Source organism: Eulemur rufifrons, chromosome 2 (genome assembly GCF_041146395.1).
Source record: "Eulemur rufifrons isolate Redbay chromosome 2, OSU_ERuf_1, whole genome shotgun sequence".
NCBI lineage: Eukaryota > Metazoa > Chordata > Mammalia > Primates > Lemuridae > Eulemur > Eulemur rufifrons.
Genome location: NC_090984.1, coordinates 93,238,857 through 93,262,786, shown reverse-complemented (window position 1 = coordinate 93,262,786; position 23,930 = coordinate 93,238,857). Strand labels below are relative to the sequence as shown.

Here is a 23,930-nt window from a genome sequence, read left to right as displayed (position 1 = left end):
CATCTCACAAAGCTGACTGTCAGCCTCATACTCCAAGCAGGAATCCAGAAGATTCCTCCCTAAGGAAAATGATAAGCCCAAGGAAAAAACCCTACAGACACTGATAGATGAGAATTCCCTCCAATGACTAGCTGGGTCGTAGCCCACCCTTGCACGTAGCTCTCCATCAGCTTTTTAGTGCTGGACTCAAATATAAACAGACAGCTGTGGAGCACCAGGTATTTTACCGAAGTCTCTAACATGAGAGAGAAAGAGACCACAAACAAACAAAAATAAATTGGAAGAAATATTGCAGGGAGCAGAAGAAAAATTTTAAAAGTTAAATCTTTAGAAAAAAATATTATATGAAGTAAGAATGCTGCAAAGGTGAGATATCCCTAAAACAACAAAATATAAAAAAAATAAGCACTCAGGGGAGAAAACTGAGCTCTGGAAAATTAAAAATGGGACTACAGAAATAAAAACTCAACAGTTTGAGAGACTGAGGTGGGAGGATCACTGGAGGCCAGGAGTTCGAGACCAGCCTGAACAACATAGCAAGACTCCATCACTACAAAAAAAAAATTTTAAAAATTAGCCAGGTGCAGTGGCACGTGCCTGTAGTCCTAGCTACTTGGGAGGCTGAGGCAAGAGGGTCACCTGAGCCCAGGAATTGAGGCTGCAGTGACCTATGATGACACCACTACACTCCAGCCTGGCAACAGAGTGAGAGCCTGTCTCAAAAAAAAAAAAAAAAACCACAAAACAATGACGACAACAACAACAAAGAAAACTCAAAGGATTAGAAGATAAATGATAAGGGAATCCCTCAGAAAGTATAAGGAGAAGGATTAAAAGATGGGAAACAAACAAACAAAAAAATACTTTGAAAAATTAAAAGATCAATTCTACTAATAGGATGTTATTTAAAAAGAGTAAACAGAAAATGGAAGAGAAGAAATTATTGAAGAAACACTACAGTGAAGTTCCTTGGTACTGGAGTACGTGCACGTCCAAACTGAAGAGGCCTGCTGAGCGCCCAGCACGATGAATGAAAAATGATCCACATTAAGGTTCATCATCGTGAAGTTTCCAAACAGCAAGAATAAAGATTCCAAAATCCCCTAGAGAGGGATGGGATGGGAATGAGGAAAACAGAGAGAAGCAAAACAAAACACACAGAGGATCAAGAATCACAATGGCCCTGCCAGACAGTAGAGCACAGTGGAATCCACTTGATTTCTTTGTATTTCAGCTTAATAAAAAATTCAACATCCCATCATTCAACATAAGGAAACTATGGGACACAGAGAAGTTAAATAACTTGTCCAAGGCACAAAGCTAATAATACATGGCAAACCTGGGATTCAAACCCAGGCTGTCAGAGTTCCATGTCCAGCAAGTGCCTAACAAACCAATCCTCCTGCAAGTAACAGCTATATACTCCGAACAAAATACAAAAAACAGCTTCCCGAGGGCCCTGGTAACTGAAAAGAGGGAAGCAGATTTTGGTGGCGTTTGAAACTTGGAGCAGACCACAGCAAGGAGTTCATCCTTTCCCCCTCCCCCACTTTTTTCCTGTTGTGTTTGCCCCGAGCATGGCTACACTAGCCCAGGGGCGACAGCAGACCAGGAGTCTAATAGAAAGCCAGCCACCTTTCTGGCAGGAGAAAGAGGCCTGGGCCAGGAAGTGAGGAGGAATCCAGAAAGAAGAGGATCAAAGAAGGAAAGCCCCAAATTCTCCCTTTAAATTCAGTTCAGGTTTCTGCCTGACCTCTAAATCACAACCGCCCTGGGCAATCGGAGAGCAGCTTCTAAGTATTGAGACCCGAGCCACCGCTCCCCACAGGCCAGGCGTGGCAGTTTGCGGTTTGAGTCTGACCAAGTCGATTGCCTGCTAAAACAAAAACACCAACACCCTTTGGAGCAATCTAACAGAATCCATGACATTGTGTGGTATTACACCTACAACATAGAATCCCAATGTCCAGTATACAATCCAAAAATCACTCAACATACAGAGAGAAAAATGTGACATGACAATTCCAAGATACCCAGATGTGGAAATAACCAGACAAGGATTTGAAAGCAGATGTTATAATTACATTATTTAGCACAATAAAGAAAAATACACTCATAATGTGTTTTAAATAAAATATTTAAAATAAATAGAAGAATCAAAAGATGGGCAATCTCAACTGAGAAACATAAAATATAAAAAAGAACCAAACCCAGGCAGTGCCCACTCTCAATCTCTAAACTATAGCTACCTTCCTACTGAGCATTACACAGTCCTCAATGAACTCGGGTTCTTATGATTATCAGCCTTATTAACAATGATACTGGGAGCTAGAAGATAATGAAGCAATGCTTACAAAATTCAGAAAGAATACAGTTTATACCATTTCCAACTTAGAAATCTCTAACCAAATAAACTGTCAATCAAGTGTGAGATTAAAATAAAGATGCAAAATCTTAAAAAGGTATCTCCCGTGTACCTTTTTTGGGGATCTATTGGAGTATGTGTTTCATTAAAATGAGTAAATAAACCAAGAAAAAGACGACCTGAGGCTTCAACAAAGGAGAGAAGTGACATGAATTTCATGCTAAAAGGAAGCTTCTGGATGCCTGCTGTGCAGCAATCTGTGCAGACTGAAGCAGGAGGGCAGAGGGCTTTCGGAGGGGCGACTCCAGAACGTGCACACACAGACACACACACACACACACACACACACACACACACAGAGATTACCTGAAGTGTCTGACTGCATTCAGAGTAATTTTTTTATAGCTCTGGCAGAGAATTTGGGAATGAATTCATGACATATACATTCATGACATTTATATTAACTCCAGGAATATGAAAGCTACACAAGAGTAAATATGTTCAGAGTAAATATGGTCATCTGGTTTCACGGTAAATTATATTTATATAGTAATAAGTACTTTGATAAAAATCAAAATTTTAAAAAACAACTTAGCTATCATTCCATAATAGTACATACGTATTCTACTATACCTTTTGTTGTAAATTACGAAATGTTTGAGACATCTAAGAAAGTACAGCAAATAATATATAGAACATACATGGATTTAACACCTACCTTAGATTTAGCCATATACACTTTAGGTTTTTTGTTTTTTTTCTTTAAAGAAATGAACTGTTGCAGTTCAAATCTCCCGTGTAGACTTCCCTGATCTCGCTTCCTTTGCTCTCTCCCCAGAAGTAACCACCATCCTGAATTTGCTGTTTATCTTTCCTGTGCATGTTTTTCTATTATTACTACACATGATTCTTCCTATAAACAATACAGAATCGTCTTGCATGTTTTCAAATTTTAAGTAAATGTGCTGATCTGTATGGGGGTTTTTGTTGTTTTTTTTGTGTTTTAACATTTTTTTAAAACTCAGTATTGATATTTTTCCATATTGATACATGTAGCAATAGTTCATTCATTTTGACTGCTATATCATATTCCAATGTGACTACACTACAAAGTGACCATCTCCTCTTTATGAACACTGAACCTGTTCCCAGCTTTCTGCTGTTATAAATAGTCCTAGGCTCGTCAGTTTCATGCATGTGTGTGTTTCTGCAGGAGTGGAATTCCTGGCTCACAATCTAGGGCACCCAGACTCCCACTGATGTTGTTTACCAGAGTTTTTGATCTTTGCCAATTTAAACTATAACATTAAAGAAAGTTTGGAAAAAACAACTTTTAAGTATTTTTTAAATGCACAGTCATTAGATAACCCTAATACATCTCTTGTAATTTTATATTCCCTTCCAGCCCTTTTTCAAAGTCTTGACCACCTGCTCCATAAGAGGCCAGGAGAAATCCTGGCTTCTCTCACCTTGCTATCCATTCTGCAGTGCCCTCAAAGAGGTCCGGAGTGATGATGTTGGTCAGAGAGGCGACCGAGGTGGCACAGTATGCACTTCTGGAAATACAAAAACGGGGGAAATGGATTAAACTCTATGGAAGAGCTAAACGAGGCTCGGTGAACTTCGTGGGTGGATAGCTCGCCTTGCCTAGTAAGCTGTAATCACCTCCTGTCCTCACTCTTGGCACACGGTCAGTCCTCCTGGGTCTCCAACTGAGAGGTGTGACATTCTATTTGGATAGAGTTGCTCACGGCATGGCTTCAGTGAAAGAACATGACATTCTATTCTCCCTACCTCCACATGGTCAAATCTACATCAGAGGAAATAACAGCCATATCAATTCATGTCAAAAGTGGATTTAGCTCTTCTTTCAAAGACCTACAATGGTTCCCACAACTCCATGGTGTCATTCAGGTACTTCCAACATGCTCATTCATTCAGATGTCGGCACTGTTTCAGACCCTGGATTTCCGTTTGTCTACGGCCTGGACACATTGAAGGTTCTCTGTATTTTTTTATGCAACAGACACACTCCAAAGCAGGCCACCAAACCCTAACAGCTGCTTAGACCAAACAAGAAGGATAGGAGGGTGAGACCACTCAGATATATTCCTTGAACCTCCAAAGGGAGGAAAGAGCTTTGATTTCAAGCACCTCAGCAGTACAAATGCAGATACACACTTTTAAACGAAAGGAGCGTGTATATATATTTTTTAACATGATCCCACTTGATTTAATTCTTATCCTTCCAACTTCCAGCCCCAATTCTTCCTGGGACACATTTTATTTCAGCTTCTCCCTCTGTCATGGAACAAACCACAGACTGCCTTTCCTTCCCCTCTATGGTCTTTTCAAATATCCAGTACGGGGAAGACAAAAACTCTTTGTTCAAATTCTGCTCACAAATCCTTTCCCTAAGGAACATAAAAGCGAGGAAGAAGAAAGGTCTAGTTTCCATCTTATTCAGAACAGACATACCATGAAGCCAAACTTACTGAGGTATTCCAGAGAAATCTCTGCAGAAGCTGCACGCATTTTTATCCTACCAGCAATTTTTATCAGCCCTGCTCTGGCTGGCCAAAGGCACAGCGGAAGTTTAGGTATAGCAGCAGGCATCAGGAGCATGCAAGAGTCCTGCCTGCCAATGCCAAATGTCATCATTTACCATAAGCTAACTTCGAAGGTCTGATCTAACCTTCCTTCGGATCTTGAGCCCTCAGTGAGGCTCCAAAATATTTGCTCTTGAATCCTAGTGTGATCTCTGAGGGGGAGAGGCAGCCTATAATACAGTTTTGCCTCTCATAAATAGGAGAGCTGGGAAGCAATGCCTGAAGGCACCAGTCCCAGGTCTCACACTGACACAGGGAGCGAACGAAATACAACCTTTTCATGTATTTCTTCCTATCCAGTCATCACAGCTCTCAAATTTGTCCACTACCGTCCATCCTCCCTGCTGTCACCCAAATCCAAACCACCATTATCTTCTACCTGGATCAGTCTCCCATCCTGTCTCCCTCCCTCCAGCCCTGAAACCGGAGGACTTCTACTAAAACACTACAGTCCATTCACTGCAGCTGGAAAACTTCTAAGAAATTACAAATCAGATCACATCACTCCCTACTTAAAACCCATCAGAATAAACCCCAGGCTCCATTAGGAGATCTGAGGGCCTCCCGGCCTGTCTGCAGCCAGCCCCTCCAGCTCCACTGCTCCCCTGCCCACGAGGCCCCCTACACTTCAACATTGAATTTGCAGTTTCTTGAACACACCCATGATCTCTCATCTAAACTTGTGCAAATGCTGGATCCCTGCCTCCCCCTCTCCCCATGGAATGCTCCAGATTATATAGGCAGAAGGGCAGCAAGCTGACCTCCAGGTGCCAAACTGTCCCCGGTCACTACTGCTTCTCTCCAGGTCGAATCCACCTGACAAGCACTCCCGAGTAGCGGCTGATGCTTCCAAGCAAAGGACAATTAAAGAAACACCAAGTGGAAAACAATGGAACCAGGCAGGGCAAGGAAACTGGATGCAATCTACTAGGTTTTTCTCTATCATTCACATCTTTAATCCATTACGTAAGTAGAAAGCACGGGCTCTCCACCAGAAGAGCGTGGGTGGGTGAGGAACATGGCTCTGCAGTGGAACGAATCCATCTTATCGGAGAAGTCTCCTAGCATTTGTCTAGGAGATATGAATAAGAACACGGAAAAAACTGGTGCTGGAATGAATAAAAGAATAATCATATCTGAAGAAGGTATGTGATAAAATACCAAAGGGATCTGCTATGGTTTGCTTTTGCCAAATCATTTCAGTAGGTTTTAAAAAGCTAAGTTTCAATACTGTATTTAGGTAGGATATCTACAGACTAGATATAAAAATGTAGTGACCATGAGGGGAAAAATATCTTTTAACTTGTTCCTTGAGAATCAACACAATACTGCTTTACTTCAATAGTTAACTATTGGTTTATAGAGATACCTAGTCTAATTTTCTGGTTTGAATAGACGAATTAGAGATTGAAGAAAATGTTTCACTAAAGGCCTTTTCAGCTTTGTTACCTACTTCTATCTGCAGTGTGTTTTATGCTCCACAAACTGTTTTTCTTCCCCTATACTTTCAAACCAATGGTTAAGCCACACGCTTAAGCCAGAATATTAATCAACTTGTGTAGGAACAAACCCATTTACACATAGGCAATGACTTTGGTACAGAAACCTCACAATGTACTTCTCAGACTAAATGAGAAAACAGTATAAAATCTCGGCCGGGCGCGGTGGCTCACGCCTGTAATCCTAGCACTCTGGGAGGCCGAGGCGGGTGGATCGCTCGAGGTCAGGAGTTCGAGACCAGCCTGAGCAAGAGCGAGACCCTGTCTCTACTAAAAATAGAAAGACATTATATGGACAACTAAAAATCTATATACAACTAAAAATCTATATAGAAAAAATTAGCCGGGCATAGTGGCGCATGCCTGTAGTCCCAGCTACTCGGGAGGCTGAGGCAGGAGGATCGCTTAAGCCGAGGAGTCTGAGGTTGCTGTGAGCTAAGCTGACGCCACGGCACTCACTCTAGCCAGGGCAACAAAGTGAGACTCTGTCTCAACAAAAATATTTAATAAATAAATAAAATAAAATAAAATCTCAATGAGCCACTGTCTTTGAGAAATGAAATATTCAGTGAATTTGCTATATGCCTCATAGGTAATCTCCTGCCAGGTGAGGGAGCTACTTGCTAGGCATATCAGACACTTCTTGAGTAAAATAATGGTTTTGAGCCGACTGGTACCATCGGCAATGTGACTGTGTTGCACTGCACTCCACTGGCCCCCAGGCATCGCTGCGCCTCCCAGAGCGACTCACGCGCCCTGGGACCGTCTCACGATCCCATTACATTCCTTCAGAAAGCATTTTCTGAGTCCCTGCTGAGTCCCGACTTCTCCCTTCCCACCCCAGGGAGAGGAAAGATCATATTACACTGCACAGTTAGTCACATTATGGTATATCATTTTATACCAAACCAACATATTTTTACAACAAAAGCATGTTTTGTTTCCGTCTTACTTGTATTTTGACATTTACATAAAAGAAGTCAAGTGATAATGACCTGAGGACATGTGTAGCACATCGGCAATGAGTATGACACCGTGTCATTGACGTGTCATTGTACGAGGCAAAGCGGCAGCTTCCCCGTGTTGTTCCTTGGGCTTGGCGTCTCTGACGGCAGACACGCTCTAGAGCCAACGGATGCGGCGGCCTGAGAAAAACCCCACTCACCTCACGTCCACCTCACCTCCCACATGCATGAGAAAAGAGCCATCGGGTTGCTTCAGCGAGTACAAATACCGAAGGAGCTTCTCTCTGGGAAACAAAAGGGACAGGGGCGGGAGAGGCAGTGGTCAGCGCAGTGTCGGCACGCAGGGAGCCCTCCGGGGTTCCGCCACTGCTGGCGGCTGGCGCTGTACCTGTTAATGACGTCGTAGGCCTCCTCGGTGCCAATGATGCACAGCGCATTGACTGCTGCGTACGTGGGGGCCAGGTGTGGGTACTGACCAGGGCCCCCTCCAAAGCCACCTTCTGGGCTTTGACACAGCTCCAGGAACTGACACACACTAGGTACACGGTCAAAGGGAAAAACAAAGTCAGAAAGCATTAATTTCAAAACACCCCATTCCTACTGGATTCCAGGCCTTTCCAATGATCTACCCTCCCTCAAAAGGGGGGGAGGAACCCTCTCCTCCCACCTGTTGAATATAACCCTCTCCGCAGCTCTCACAAGCTTCGTGTGCCCTGCTCTCTGAGCCTGGTACTTAGCGTGTGCCCAGTCGTGAAGCAACACAAGGCTGGGAGAGGCAGCCTTTCGCTGACGTTGGGGTGGGAGTCGCCTATGTTCCTTGACCAAACCTTTCGCAGACTTCACTCAATTCACCTCCCTAGGTCTGTGGTACCAGCCTCCTCCTCCTCGCCTTTGGGGACATCCCAGCTTTGAATCTTGCCTAGAACTTGGTGCTCAACTGCTTCTTTCCACACTGACCGCTCTAGTCTAGATCCATTACCTAGGGCGGCCTCCTATGAGGACTTAAAGAGATGCCTTCTCACTCCCACTGCTTCCTGGGCCCCAGTGGGCTACTGATTTCTTTTCCTTCCACCAGTAAGAAAGCAGCTTTTCATGGAGCCCGCCTCCAGGGCTGGGAGAATGAAAGAGAGGCAAGCTTCCATTATGCTCACCTCAATCAACTACAGCACACTCAAGACAAGCACCACTGACTCATACGATGAGATTGCATCACTGTACGCAGGCTTCGGGAGAAGTTTTCCCACTAATTCAAAGAGGCTCCAGTTCCCACTGAGGGAAACTGTTTATCAAGGGTTTGCCTCCAAGCACGGCATCAGGTCGCCCAGAAGTTACATTCTTGCAAATCAAGAAAGCCCCTATTTCTCCAAGGTCCTCTGAAGTTCACCAGAGAGAGGTGCTCCAGGAAAGCCCTGGTTATCAAGTTGTTTCCCCACAACTCAGCAGGGTCCCTGCCTTCCTGTCAGGAGAAGCCTCCATTTAAGAGAACAGGCTGCCAACTGTGTCCTTCTAGTGCTCAGGGGGCCTTCTCTTCCCCGGCTCTTTCGCCTCATTGTTTCTTACCTACTGCTGCCAGAGAACCCACACAGCCTAGTTAATTTCTATGAAGAAACAAGTTCATTACTGCTTTCCCACATCACATTTAATTACTTTTGATTTCAGACCTTTTATCTGGGCAGGGACAGGAAAAGAAAATGCGGCTTCATCTTCACAAATACAGTTGAAAAAGATTTAAAAAAGAAAAGAAAAATGTTGCTGACTTTCTATTTGAGTCCTAAAATCTTCACAGGTTAAAACAATACACATTCACTTCTATTTACTCCTAAAATTTTACTGTAGGAAACACAAGGACTGAAACTGAAATTGATAATTAGAAAAGGAAGACAATTCTGTGGCACATTTTTAATAGCAATTAATTTTCATAGAGAAACTGAATTTGTTCCTAACATATTTTCCAAATTGTCATCAATTCTTATGCCATTTCCCAGAAACAAATAGCTAATAAACTCATGTCCTAACAAAGGTTGGCTGCACTAGCATATCAAAAACTTTCTGCACTACAAAAACAAAAGGTTTTGCTGACATAAAACTTAACAGCACATTTAAAAAAAGAAGAAAGAGTCACCTAGTTGTCCATTCCTTTCCCCAGCTCCTAACATAGAATCCTGCCGAACACAGCACTCCTGACTCTGTAGCCTAAAGTCTGGAATGAGCTAGGATCTGAATGTTCCAGACACCTAGATATCATCCTTCCATGCCAACCTCCCTCAGCTGACACACTGCATCTGTCTTTGGGACTGTGCTAGAGAACTGGAGGTTGAGCTTCTCTCGAATCTCAGACACCTCCGTATTACAGGACATTCTGATCCCGAGGCCTTCCAACTTGAACCTTAAGGAACTGGCAAATTGACCTTACAGCTACCAGCTGTCATTAGCAGACCTCTCCGCAATTCTGAAAACCAAAATGTTCGTGATAGTTCTATCTATAAAAATGGGGAGAAAAACTTATCAGAGATCAGAAATGCACCAACTAATAAAAAATTACAAGAAACACTGTACAAACACCTAGAGTGGCATGCTTTGTGAAAAGTATTCACAAAAGTACTCATCTAGAATATGACTAAAAGCTGTAACTAATCAATTTTCTTTAATGTCAGCTAAGCATACCATTCTAGCTTACACAACCACCACCAACAAAGTGGGAAACTATCCTCTGGATCAGGGATTTTCAAACCCAACATGTGTGTATCAGAATCACTGGAAGCTGTTAAAGAATCCAGACACCCAGGCTTGCAGAAGCAGAAAGAGCCTGGGCCTCTGCATTTTTACCACATTCCCAAATGATTCAGATACACACAAAGCTTGAGCACCACTACACTTCGCTGCACAATTACAATCACTTGGGGGATGTTTAAAAAACCCAATGCCCAGGCCACACCTAGGACCAATTAAATCAGAATCACTGAGGGTAGGACCCAGGTGGCAGTATTTTTAAAACTCCCCATGTGACACCAATGTTGAGCCAAGTAGCAGTGCTTCTTAAACTTGAGTGTGCATAGAAATCACCTATGGATCTTGTTAAATGCAACTCTAATTCAGCAGAATTAGATGGCCCTGAGATTCTGCTCTTCTAACAAGCTAACAATGAGATCTATCTCATTGCTACCCAAAATGTGGGCCCCAAAGCAAGAGAGCAGGTGATGGCAATACTCCTGGTCTGGGGACATTTTATGTAGCGATGAGACAGATCTGCACTGTCCGACAGGTAACCACTAACCATATGAGACTATTTAAACTTTCATCTAAATTAATTAAAATTGAAAATTCAGCTCCTCAATCATACAAGCCACATTTTAAGTTCTCAACAGTCACATGTGGCTAGTGGCTACATATTGGAAAGCACAAATATAGAACATTTGCATTATCAAGGAAAGTTCTATTGGATACCACCACTCTATCATTCAATCATTAAAGAGTATGTAAATCTTACAAGAGGATCAAGTGCAAAGCAAGAGTATCATCGACTGACTCAGCCTTCTAAAGAGTTTACTGGGACTTTTAGGTGATAGTTGAGGACTGATCTAAAGTGTTTGACTCTAAACATCACTGTCACCAACATGAATGAAGGACTCTAAAGCATGTAAAGTAAATAAGCAAATAATACAAAATGAGGGAAACAAATCAGAAGCCAACACAAACAAAACAAATGAAATAGGTACAAATAGCAAGAACTATGCTTAGGGATGGCAGAGGTGGGGGATGGGTAAAGCATCTACATACAAGATGGAAAATGACTAGGAACATAGGAGAAAAGGAACCAGAGGTTAGAGTCCATGAGTTTTCAACAAAAAAACACTTGTTAAAAGCATCATAAGCTGGGTGCAGTGGTATGTGCCTGTAGTCTCAGTAGGAGGATCTCTTGAGCCCTGGAGTTCCCAGCGGGAAGACCTCTTGACACTCTGGACAACATAGCAAGACCCCATCTCAAAAAAAAAAAATAAATAAATAAATAAGGAAAAGGGAAAAAAAAAAATCACAAACACACTATTGGTCAGAACTGTATCTGGCTTGAGCCTTCCTCTTCCAACTCAAAGGAGTTTGCACTAGAGTAGTAAAAATGGCTAAATTGTAAAAATAATATTAAAAAGCTTAATATTACAGACAACTACAATGAAGAAGCTACCCAGCAAAATACCCAAATACACAAAGGGTAATTACACTAACTTTCTAGTAAATAACAAAAATTGAGGCTAGGCCGGGCGCGGTGGCTCACGCCTGTAATCCTAGCACTCTGGGAGGCCGAGGCGGGTGGATCGCTCAAGGTCAGGAGTTCGAGACCAGCCTGAGCAAGAGCGAGACCCCGTCTCTACTAAAAATAGAAAGAAATTATATGGACAACTAAAAATATATATATAGAAAAATTAGCCGGGCATAGTGGCGCATGCCTGTAGTCCCAGCTACTCGGGAGGCTGAGGCAGGAGGATCGCTTGAGCCCAGGAGTTTGAGGTTGCTGTGAGCTAGGCTGACGCCACGGCACTCACTCTAGCCTGGGCAACAAAGTGAGACTCTGTCTCAAAAAAAAAAAAAAAAAAAAAAAAATTGAGGCTAATCTGTAGTAGCAAAAATTTAGGTTAAAGAAAAAACTTCTGCACCAGAATAGGTTACCAGGGACATGTAAGGCCTAGAATAAGTTATAAAGAGTATAGCTTTGGAAATGAAAACAGTCATCCTTAAGCAGAATGGCTTAGGGGTAGATGCAAAGGCAAGATGAATGAGATGACATCCGGGTTCTTCTAGTACTAATTCTTCCAAAGTTCACACTGTAAAACAGCTTCAGCCTGTTACAGTGGAGAGGAACACGCCTTTCTCACGTAGACTACAACAATGAACAGGTGAGTGACAGGCAGCAGAGCTCTGTGACCCCAGGCCAGTGCTGCTCACAGGGTAGGACGGGCCATCTGACTTCATCAAGCGCTGACAATCCTCTGGGCAGTGGCTGTTTTGGAAATATGGTCAAGTCTAAAGTCGGTTATCTTAGAGTTTCTCAATTTATAGCACTATTGACATTTGGGGCCTGGTAATTCTTTATTGAAGGGAACGTCCTGCAGAGGACATTTAGCAGCATCCCTGACCTGCACCCACTAGATGCCAGCAGCACCTGGCCCAAAAAACTGCCCAGAAGCCAAATGCCTAGATATGGTGTCCTCACTGAAAGGTAAGGAAACAAATTGCATTTAAATTTAAAAATCAAAAGAAATATTTAAGGGGCTCTTCAGGGGACATGCTACTAATAACCTTTTGTAAAGGAAATAATAAAACACTGAAATGTCAATTTGAATTTATCTTTGGAAAAACCTTATCAACTGAAACACCCTAAAACAGTTTTTACGTGAAAGGCAATTTTTTAGATCTTACAGAAGCTAAGAACTGAACTTTAACAGCAATGCCTGCCTGCGATTCTCATTTTGCTCCGTGTGTTTCGCTGACGTAGCTCTCAATAACAAGGCATGGCATTCTCATTAAAGGACGCTTCCGCCAGTGCTAAAATAGTTAAGCAAGGGAAATGTACTTAGTCTGGTTCCAAAATATTAATTTACTTTATGTAAACACGAATAAATTTGCATATATAACCTCTTAAGAGAGGCAAGCTAAATTCCTACCTATGAATATATTATTCTGGAAACCTCTGATACCAACAGCAAAAGCCTGCTCCTGCTGGTTAGCAGTAACAGCAGCTGACAAAAGTGATTTCGTCCACTAGAGGGAACCTAGCTCATCATTGTTCCCTAAACAAATAGAAGCACAATAGTGAACAGAACAGGGAAGGGTGAGAAAGGGTGAGAAACCTCCGTGTACGTGTAGGGTGTTTATGTTGCATGCAGGGAAAGAAGCGGGCAGGAAAATAATAAGACTCCTGAACTAAACTCTCTGCCTCTAGGTCACCTGAGTATTTGTATGAAGGAAAAAAACTGAGCACATTTCAAAGCATTTCTTTTCCTTGTGCAAAATAAATAAAAAGGTATTATCCTATTTCAGGTAGACTAAAAAAAAAATCCATTTTTTATAAAAGTCATTAAGATTGCTCTGCATCTTACTAAAGATAATTTACTGCCTTATAGGTCAGAGCTGTTAGGTGCTGTTCATAACAAATATCACCTGCACCTAGAATTAACTGCCTGCTAGGCACAAAATAGTATTATTGGAGTAACAGTATTTCAACTATGTAATTCTTTGAAAGTTCATTAAATTTATGGTAAGAACCACAGAGAAAGCTTTTAAGGCAGCTGTGAAGCAGAAACAGTCATTAACTATCAAGTGGTTTTTGAAATGAGGACAAATCAACTCTTTATATTTAAAACATTCTTTTAGTTACAAAACAATAAAGGTTCATTGTAAAAATATTGGAAAATACAAATAAGCTCAGAAAAGAAAATCCATCTTTAATCTCACCATCCAAAAATAACTACCAAATGTGCATTTCTTCTGTTTTTTCCTATGCATACAATCATCTATCTTTTTATTCTGTAAAAGCTGAATCTTTTTAACTATTTGTTTTCATTTCATATCTATATAAATATATACAGTTATACACACTTATTTATATATATAAATTTTTGAATGGTTACACAGTATTTCATTGTATGTATTGCACCATAATTTACTTAAACTTGAAATAAATTTTAAAGCAGCCTCTACTGTTGGTATTTAGGTTGTTTCCAACTGTTCACTGTGAACATCCCTTAAAGGGCTCCTCTCTTCCTGTGTGATTTTGCCATAAAAGCAGCTCTGACGCTTATTTCCTCAGAAAAGCCTTCACTATAAAACGCCAATTATACAAGCGAGAAAAAACTCAGAGTCGATTCTGACCCGAGTTCTTTCACCTCAGGAGCCCCCTTGTCACTCTCCCTCCCTGCTTCCCAGGGGTGTGTCCCCCTCCGTGGGGCATCTGTACTCACGCTCACAGACACCTCCCATTTCTTCGACTTTCCCCTTCTTCTAGCACACATCCTGGCTGTGTAGGTGTGGGGGGAACTTCCCAAACCTCCCCCAACCCCCGACTGGTATTTCAAAAACACATGGGCCTTTATTTTAACAATGAAATTCCTGTTACTGCAGAAACTCTGTCCAACTCTACTTCCAGTGCTGGAAGCAGGCAGGCCTGCAGCCGCATCAGAGAGCATCCTACGGATCACAAGGGTTAATGGCCTAATTCTTTCTTATCTTCCCCATCCGCATTCATCACAAGACACCCTGCCCAGGAAGGCAAGAATGAGGGGTTATTGTTAAGACAGAATGAATGAGACAATGTGCAGTTCTGTTCTCCTGACCTGACAATGTGACCGAGGCAGGGGCACTATGACCAGAGAGGGGCACGGGCTAGCCTCTGTGCGTCCTGGCACAGCTGCCTCCTTGTGCTGCAGAAAAACGAAGCTGGCTCCGGAGACCCTGTCCCAGACCCTCGCCCTCAGGAGCAGCAGGGGAGGCTGATGAACTCAAGATGCCACCAGAGGACACATTCACTCCTGGAGGATCTCTTGGATCCAATTCCTGGCTGCTCTTTCCTAACCCAGCTATCCCTAAGACTGGAGTAATCATCAGTTTTTTCTTCTTTAAGACATAAAGTGTGATGAGCTTCTGAGAATGCCATCTGCACAAGCAGCTTGGGAAGAATCTCAGTTGCTCAGATCTCTAATCCTAAATCAGAGGTTTAAGAAAACTGTGAGTCATGGCATTTGTGCACCGAGACAGTAGCACACCAGTCCCATCAAGAGCTGTACTGTTCCTCCAGGTACCGGGGAGGAGGTGCTTCTATGGAGGTGTTCGAGGAGGGCAAAGGCATTTTTGTTCACTGGGTGGGCACAAGCTTCCCCACAGAAACTATTCAAATGCATACTGTACTTTCTGGTGAAATCACGTCCCTCAGAGTTGATGAAGAATTTTCTCAAAGACCAGAGCCAAGAGCCAAAAGAAAAGGCCACAGAAGAAACCAAGAATCCTTCTCTTGGGAGTTCAAAGTCTTGTTCTACCCACCAGCTTACATTAGGTTTTGAAAGTGGAGGAGTTTCAGGAAGCTGCCGGAGGTCATGAGAAAGGCAAGGGTTTCTTTGTAGCACTCTGGTTTTTTCCATTCCAAACAATTAAAACAGAAAGAACCCAAAACTCAAAATACAATTTCAGAGAACACCCGGATTCCCGAAGCCAGACTCACTCTGTGGCCACTATCTGGGGGATGGGCTCATCCAGCAGCTCCAAGCTGTGCAGGATCCAGTAGCAGAGCCAGGGGCGGCTGGCGTCCAGACACTGCGAGAGGGACGGGGAGAAAACACACCCCTTACTCAGAGCCATTGCAAGACACCGCTGACAAGGCCACAGCTGTCTTACTCCCGGCAGCCTGGCAAGGGGGAGGAGGGCTCCCTTGCTGGAACAAGGATGCTTTGCTTTGTGGCCCCAGCTAATAGCTAAAATGACCATCTGTGGGAAAACACAATGGGATTTAAAAGGTTGACCTTGAACCCAATGGGTAATTCCCTGGCAGGCATCTAATGAAGGCTGAACAGAGGACTTCTTACGTGCCAGGAAGTTAAGGGCTCCTCGAGACCCAGGGAGATATATAATCTAATAAAGGGATTCCCTGGATTAATTCATTCATTGATTCAACAAATATTTGGTAAGTATCTACTTGTGCCAACCACTGTATTAGACACTGGGGGCAAAATAATGAATAAACTGTGGTTCCTATTCTTGAGATGCCCGGCTATAGAATGCGTATGGTCATCGGTAGAGGACAAGGGCACCAGACAGACACATAAGTACAAGTTAGCTCATGTCTTTCTGGCACAAGGCAGAACATGACACGAGTACACATACCTGGACAATGCTATAACGGGCAGAAACAGAGTCTTGAGGGAGCACATGGAAGAGATTGGCTAATTCTGCCTGGGGGAGCTGGGGAGGAGAGGCTTCCAAAGTTGACATGTGAACAGATCTCGATCCTAATTCAAGCCGTAAGTGGTTATTGTGCATTCAAGACTAGGCAGGGCAGGGAGTAGTACTGCCCCAGTTTATAGACTAAAAGTATATACATGGGTCTAGAGAGATTAACCTTTTCCAGATTACAAAAAATAGTAAATATCAGAACTGAGACAAAAAGTCTAGGTTTTTAGACTCTCACTCTAGTGCTCTTGCCATCAGCTGAGATGCCCTCTTCAAAAATGTGAAGTCCCCAGCTGCAGCTAACCCACTGCCCGCAGGGGCAGACAGGTGGGCAACTGAAGACACTACTGTGGCCCCAGTTTAATACCTACTCTTTCTCTTACTAGCTATGTGCCTTTAAGCAAATTACTTAATCTTACAACGCCTGTTTGGTTATCTGTAAAAAATAAAGACTGACCTACCTCATGGGGTAGTTATGAGGATGAAATGAGAGAATGCATGGTAAGCTTTAGTGCACTGCACAGTAAGCTGTTAGCCGTTATGGAATTAACTGTGTCGGGGCTGACTGGACCCTAACCATTGGGGACTGGAGGCAAGCACTGACAACCCCAATGGCTCCCAGGCAATATCTAGCCTGTGGATGTTTTTGTTTAATTGCAATTGGTTGCGATGTTTAACTGCTAGTAGAGTCACATAAAAATATGGATTTCCAGCTTCATTTGGGAAAAAAAGAAGATCTGGCAACCCTGGGCCTGCACTCCGCGTGGCAGCGACGGGCGGGAACAGGGTAAAGGCGTGGGGCTTCCCGATCGCCTCCGTCTCCACCCAGCCCACTTCACTTATTGGTGCTGCCAGCTCGGGCCCCACAGGCATTTGAGTTGGCAGGTCTCTGCCGCAAATCATCAAATGCAGAAGTCTAAATAAAGAGCAGATTAAAAGTCGAGCTGCTCGGTGTAAAGCGGGGCAGAAGACTGGAGGACCCTGGTGCACGTTCCCTGTTTGCTGCCGCTCAACCCACCCCGACATACATCCACCTCCCCCGGCCCTGTGGCTCCTCTGTGAGCCCTCGGGCGCTGGGAACACGACTTAAGATCCACTCTGAGTCTGGGCCTACAGTGTTAAACTGCAAGTAGTACTCTCTGGGATCCACATATTGGTCCTCTGGCTAGTACAGGAGCTAGATCCGTTTATAGGGCAAGGGGTTAGGGCTGAGTAGGCAACTGACTTTTAGCTAGCTGTCCAGGGCTCTCGTAGAAAGCATTGAACCCCTCAGCTGTGCCCTAATGGTAGAAGAAAGCCCCACCCCAGCTAGGGTGTCCCACTAGCTCCGAAAGAGACCTGGTTCTGCCCCTTTCAGAAGTGTGAGTCCCAGCTCTGTGACAGAGCCTGAGCCACATGGGACGTAGCATGAATTGGCACCAGGTCAGGCCCCACAGCCTTTTACTTTCAAATAGAAAAAAAGGAGGAACCCGTGGCTGATAACTTGACAGAAAGAGTTCCCGGGCGACATCTTTACCTCATAGGCGTCTGTCAGTTGTCGAAGGCCCCTTTTCAGATAATGGAAGTGCTTCTCCCTCTGTAAAACAAGCCTGGAAAGACAAACAGCTTGTGAGCCCATTCTGATAGCCTGTGCTGCCACCCCGCAAATGCACACGCACACGTGCACACGCACACGTGCACACACACGCACACTCAGTTTCAGGACGTCCCTCCAGTCACTGAATGGATAACAAGCAACTTCCTCGGCTCCAAGGGCAACCGCACCAGAGAGAAGAGGCCTGCGTCTGAATGTCTCTAAGTGTCTGGAGATCACGCCAGCAGACATTTTGGGCGAGTCTCCTAAAGGAGGTGGCTCTGGGCTAACCGAAAAGCTGCAATGAGCACACACAGCCAGGCAGTGACAGCCCACCCAGAAAGCTCCTCCAGGATCTACGAACAGATGTCCTGTAGCTCCCCATCCTGTTAAACCTAAGCCTCGCCACTTCCCCGACTCGGTTAGTTGCTGTTGTTCAAGTCGTTCCTTCTGGGGTCACGTCTCCAAGTTCTGCGGTTTGTACCCTGCCTGCCCCTGGTTATCCATCTGTTACTCCCTCCCTGAAATTCCACGTCCCACGTGTGACCCACAGAGCCCTGGCCGGTCGCCGTCCTTGGCACCGGTGTCAACAATACTGGCTTTAAGATGGAATGTGCCGCCCCTGGCCACCTGCACAGGCAGGGCAAAGGACAGAGGCTGCACTTCTTGCCTGGGCTCGCAGAAGGGGCCTGTGTGACTATGGACAGAAGGAAAAAAGAACAGAAAGTCAAGACATTCACTGTGCTTGCTGATTACAGAAACAAGAGAACCATTCCCTTTTCTAGGTAGTCAATTCAACAATTGTTTATCAAACTCCCACTGAACTATGCTCAGAATAAGATCCTAATGTAGTCTTTACCTCAAAAAATCTTCCAGTTCAAAAGTGAGGTAAATACATAAATGGTTACAATACAAGCAAAAAATCAGTAGGTTCTGTAAAGGAAAGATAAAATACTTTAGCTGGGTGCAGTGGTTCACACCTGTAGTTCCAGCTACTTGGGAGGCTGAGGCAGGAGGATCACTCGAGCCCAGGAGTTTGAGACCAGCCTGAGCAACACAGTGAGACCCTGTCTCTAAAAAATTAAATAAATAAAATATTAAGGAGGCTCAAAAGGGAGGGAAGCATCTCATGAAGAAAGAAATAGATAGGAAAGTTCATGTGGAAGAGGTAGAATCTGAGATGAAGGACCCTGGTAGACAGCGAAGTTTTAAACTCAATTTTACACAGCTGCAGGTAGCTAATAGCTACTGCCTTATGTCGTAGGTACAAAGTGTGCAAGAGGAGACACAGGTCGGGTAACTTGGCCTAAATTTAGGAATGAAAGAATGGTAGAAAAAGCAGCTGAGACCCTTTTCACAGGAGTCTGGGATGTTAGCTGAGGAATTTCTACTCAACTTAGTGGGGAAAGGGAAGCCCTCAAGCTTTGTGAGCCGAGAGAAAAAATGACCAGAACTATGCTGTAGAAAAAGCAGCTGACAGCAGCGGTACTCGATACGTGTTTACACAGTGAACTGAGGAAAGCACCGCAGTGGGCAGAGATGGGGAGGAGAGGCCGGGTACGAAGCCGGGAGGAGCTGGCCGGGTGGCAGGTGCTTAGGGCCCGAGCTAGTGTGAGGCCCCACGATCAGCTGACTTCTGGTCACGCGGACTTTAGAGCACTGGAAGTGTATTCAGGTGGGGGTGTCAACTGGGCTGCTGGAAACACATGGGGCTCAGGAGAGGAAGCCAGGTTACGCGTACAGACAGGGAATCATTATTTACCTGCCTGCAGGACCGCTGAAGCTATGAGAGAAGGTAAGAGAGCAGAGAGAAAGTCTGAGTACAGAACTGAGAGAAGACCCATCTTTAAGGGCTTGGAGGAAGACGAGGAGCCAGTGAAGGAGAGAAATAAGAGTTTACACACACACGGGAAGGCCAGAGGTAGGGTCCTGTCACGGGCAGTAAGGGAGGAGGGAATTTCAGGAAGGCATTTAACAGTGGCAGATGCTGCAGCAAGACTGAGGAAAAAGACAACAAAACCGCAGAGTGGCTGGTGACCACCAAGAGCGTTCAGGGCAGTGGTGAGGGCAAACCATAAAGAGAAGGAAGCCAGACTCAGTTTCCCTTTCAGGAAGGTCCAGCCCAGTCAGGACTCAGGGAGCCCCTACTCGGTGTGGGCGGAGTGTCTGGTGCTGGGATAGATGCTGCTCTGCTCCCCACAGCGACGGTCCAGAGGGGGACCAGGCCCACAAATGGCAAGTGGAGCCCTGTGTAATAAACACTGTTCCCAGGGAGGTGTGGTGGGCCCTGGCAGCCCCAGGAAGGCACGCAGGGTCAGAAAACTCTCCCCAAGGGGAACAGCACTGAGGCTAAGGCCAGAAGGACACGAGTTAGCCAGGCAAAATGAAGACAACACCATGGCACGTCCGAGTTAGTTTAGTTCATTCAGTTGCAGCAAGTGTGTAAGGGAGTAAACAGAGAGAAATCAGATGCTGAAAATGCAAGAGCCCAGATAAACCCATCAGGGAAGGTCCCCAGAGAAGGGGGAGGGGGTCAGGATGAGGGTACAGCAGGAGGGGTGAGCCTGCAATAAGGAAGGATTCTCCACTCTTGGAGCCAGAAATGATGGGCGCAAGTATGAAGCTGGGCAAATGTAGGACTTCGAAGTGGGAAGAGGAAACAGGAAACTCAGATGGGTCGGCCTCAATCTTCTCAGGAACTAGGAGTTAAGATCATGGGAGAAGCACTCTGGGAGGCCGAGGTGGGCGGATCGTTTGAGCTCAGGAGTTCGAGACCAGCCTGAGCAAGAGCGAGACCCCATCTCTACTAAAAAATAGAAAGAAATTATATGGACAGCTAAAAAATATATATAGAAAAAATTAGCCGGGCATGGTGGCGCATGCCTATAGTCCCAGCTACTCGGGAGGCTGAGACAGGAGGATCGCTTGAGCTCAGGAGTTTGAGGTTGCTGTGAGCTAGGCTGACGCCACGGCACTCACTCTAGCCTGGGCAACAGAGTGAGACTGTGTCTCAAAAAAAAAAAAAAAAAAAAAAAAAAGATCATGGGAGAGTTGCGGATTGGCCACAGTGCTGAATGTGTTAGGGAATCCACATGACATGAATACAAGGATTATAAAGCAGTTAGTGAAGCCCAGGGGCAATTAAATTTTGGGGGAAGCCAGTTAGCAGCCTCAGGAGAAACCAAACCTGGGGACACCCTGACCTTAGATTTCCAGCCTCCAGAACTGTGAGAAAATAAACTTCTGCTGTTGAAGCCACCCCGTCCGTGGTTCTTTGTTATGGCAGCCCAAGCTGACTTACCCTTACCGGTCCTTGACTCTCAATTCACTTCTATCTGAAACTTTTTGTGTAGGAAGTTAAAAAAGAAAAGCTAGGCCTGGCATGGTGGTTCATGCCCATAATCCCAGCACTCTGGGAGACCACAACAGGAGAATCGCTTGAGCCTAAGAGTTCAAGACCAGCCTGGGCAACATAGCAAGACTCCTATCTCTACCAAAAATAACTTTTTAAAAATTAGCTGGGTATAGTGGTGTGCACCTGTAGTCCCAGCTACTCTGGAGGCTGAGGCAGGAGGATCGCTTGGGCCCAGGAGTTCAAGGCTGCAATGAGCTACAATCACAGCACTGTACTCCAGCCTGGATGACAGAGCAAGACCCTTTTTCCACTGTCTGAGAAAGAACTTGCAAACATGCGTGCACTGGGTGGCCATGCAAATTGTATTCCTCGAGCATGAGCCCACTGGGTTTGAAGGCCCTTCACGGAGTGCCTCCACCCACTTCTCTCCAGCCTCATCCGCACCCTCACTGATTTCCAGCTACAATGCCTTCTTTGAGCTCTGCTCTTTTCAGTCTTAGGACTTCAGCACATGCTGTTCCCTTTGCCTGGAACCCTCCCAGATCCCCTAAATCAGCCCACCCTACTCATCCTACAGGTCTCAGCTTAAATGTCACTTTCTCTGAGAAGCCTTCCCCGACTTCCCATCAAAATTAGACCCTCCCTGTGATTCTCTCAGACCATCCCATTGATACCTGTGTATCTGTGTTCATTTGTTTACTGTCCACCTCTCCCATGAGACTGGGAGCCCAGCTGGGGCATGACAGGGGCCAGCTTTGCTCGCTCCTGTTTCCCAGAGTCCAGCAGAGTCCCCGGTCCCTTGGAGACCCTCCAGATACTGCTGCTGAATGAGTGAGAAAGTGAATGACTTCACATGAATACAGCAGAGTGGAATGACAGCAAACACCCTTTCTCCCCCCAAACCTGGACCATCACTGAGAATCACACCTTTGCTGTGACAGATGCAAGGACAGGGGATTCAGTCCCTTGTTGGCTCCCCGGAACTTTCTAAACCCACTAAAGCCAAGGGCCTCTCTAGCCAAACAGTGAGCATCTGGCACATAAGTAATAAGCCACTTGAGGAAAGGTCAACTTATTTGTAAGACCTTGAAAAGAACATAAGAAGGACTATATCTTCTAACTACTCTGGATTTGGGAAATTCTAAAATAGCATCACACATAGGAATGGCAGGAAGCATGGAGGCTAAGCAGGCACCTGTGTGAGACCTGCTTTGAGAGCTTTAACTCAGAGTATTCAGGTTCCAAGCCACTGTCAACACTTAACCTCCAGGGCTCTGTTAGCACAGGGACATTATTAACATTTCTCACTTCTGAGGAGCACCAGGCCCTTTTTGCCCAAGAGAAAACAATTTTAAAATTATATGTGAGAGTAGTGTGTGTGTAGTCTATGCATTGCAGGAATCTTTTTAAAGCCATAGAAAAGGGTAAATCCATAAGGGTGTGGAACAGTGAACATAACTACCCATAGGAAAGGAAAAACTAATTTTCATGGGAAAGCAGGACATTCATAAACAAAACTGTTAAAAGCATGGAAAAAAGCTCCTTGGGACTGATGACCCCATTTCTAAGTAGAGTCACAGCCTTAGGGAGAGGAAAATCATTCCTGGGAAGGGGATTAGTTGCAGAATGTACTCACATTCAGCTCCAGCCTTGAATTTCAGCCAAATCTGCTATTCAGCTTTGCCTCTGGAAGGCTGACTAGGCAAATGCCCACTTCAGCATCACCGCAGGCATCCCCGGGCTGTGTGTGGTCAGTGGTCCTGGGAGTGTGTGCAATTCTGTCTCGTCGATCAGCACCATAACCTCAGAGACACATGCCATCTAGATTGACTACTGAGATCCGAATATGGACTTTGGCTAACACTAAAGGTTTATTCCTGCATTATACTGTCAGATTTTTAAATTTTGACTACTAAAGTGTTAAATATTGAAATTGTGATAATAATTTAAAATTCTGATAAGTTTTCAGATTTATTCTCATATCCTAAAAGTTCATTCTTTGATGTTTGGCTTCAGCCTTATATTGGTATGTTGATTTACATACTTAGTCATTCAGCCAAAATGTATGATATCTCTAATATTAATTAACATTCTTTAAAACACTCATGTTCATAGGCAACAATGATAAAGTAGGAAATTGTCAGATTCCTGAAATAACAGAGAGCCCTGATACATTCTAATTCCACAAGGATCAAGGCCAAGAGGAACGTTTTTGTTTTCCACCCATACCTGAACTAAGATCTCTGAATCAGGGGATTTCACTCCTCTGTGGTCTCCAATACCACTCCCCCAAAAACTTCTTCCTCCCAAACTATAACCTCCCATTCTCCCCCTTATCACAGTAAGAATAAAAGAGTTCCAGGGCCCTATCTTGATGGTAGGTGAAAAAGGGATGTCAAATAATCAAAGGTTCCTCGCTTGCGTGGAGAACACAGATGTGTGTCCACAGAGCCCAGGCAGTAGACGGTGACTCAGAGACCAATCAGGTGAGTCATGTGGGGGTTCAACTGTTCACCACAAAGCCCCTCCTAGAGCAATCACGCCCCTCACCAAGTCCCCTACCTCTGGCGAAGCTCTGCCGGCACCTGCTTGTGCGTAGGGGCAGTGGAATTGCCATGGATGCTGTTATATGT

The 23,930-nt window shown here is 44.6% G+C and overlaps 1 protein-coding gene across 1 annotated transcript in view; it reads right to left on the bottom strand.

Moving 5' to 3' along the window:
* Positions 1–23,930, bottom strand: part of FNTB (farnesyltransferase, CAAX box, subunit beta) — a 59,796-nt gene that overhangs the window by 17,807 nt on the left and 18,059 nt on the right. The window contains exons 3-7 of the mRNA XM_069487610.1: positions 17,886–17,958; positions 15,645–15,736; positions 7,827–7,973; positions 7,639–7,722; positions 3,835–3,921 (exon numbers count right to left, since the gene is read on the bottom strand). Of these exons, the coding sequence (XP_069343711.1) occupies positions 3,835–3,921; positions 7,639–7,722; positions 7,827–7,973; positions 15,645–15,736; positions 17,886–17,958 (483 nt within the window). The remainder of the gene's footprint in view (positions 1–3,834; positions 3,922–7,638; positions 7,723–7,826; positions 7,974–15,644; positions 15,737–17,885; positions 17,959–23,930) is intronic.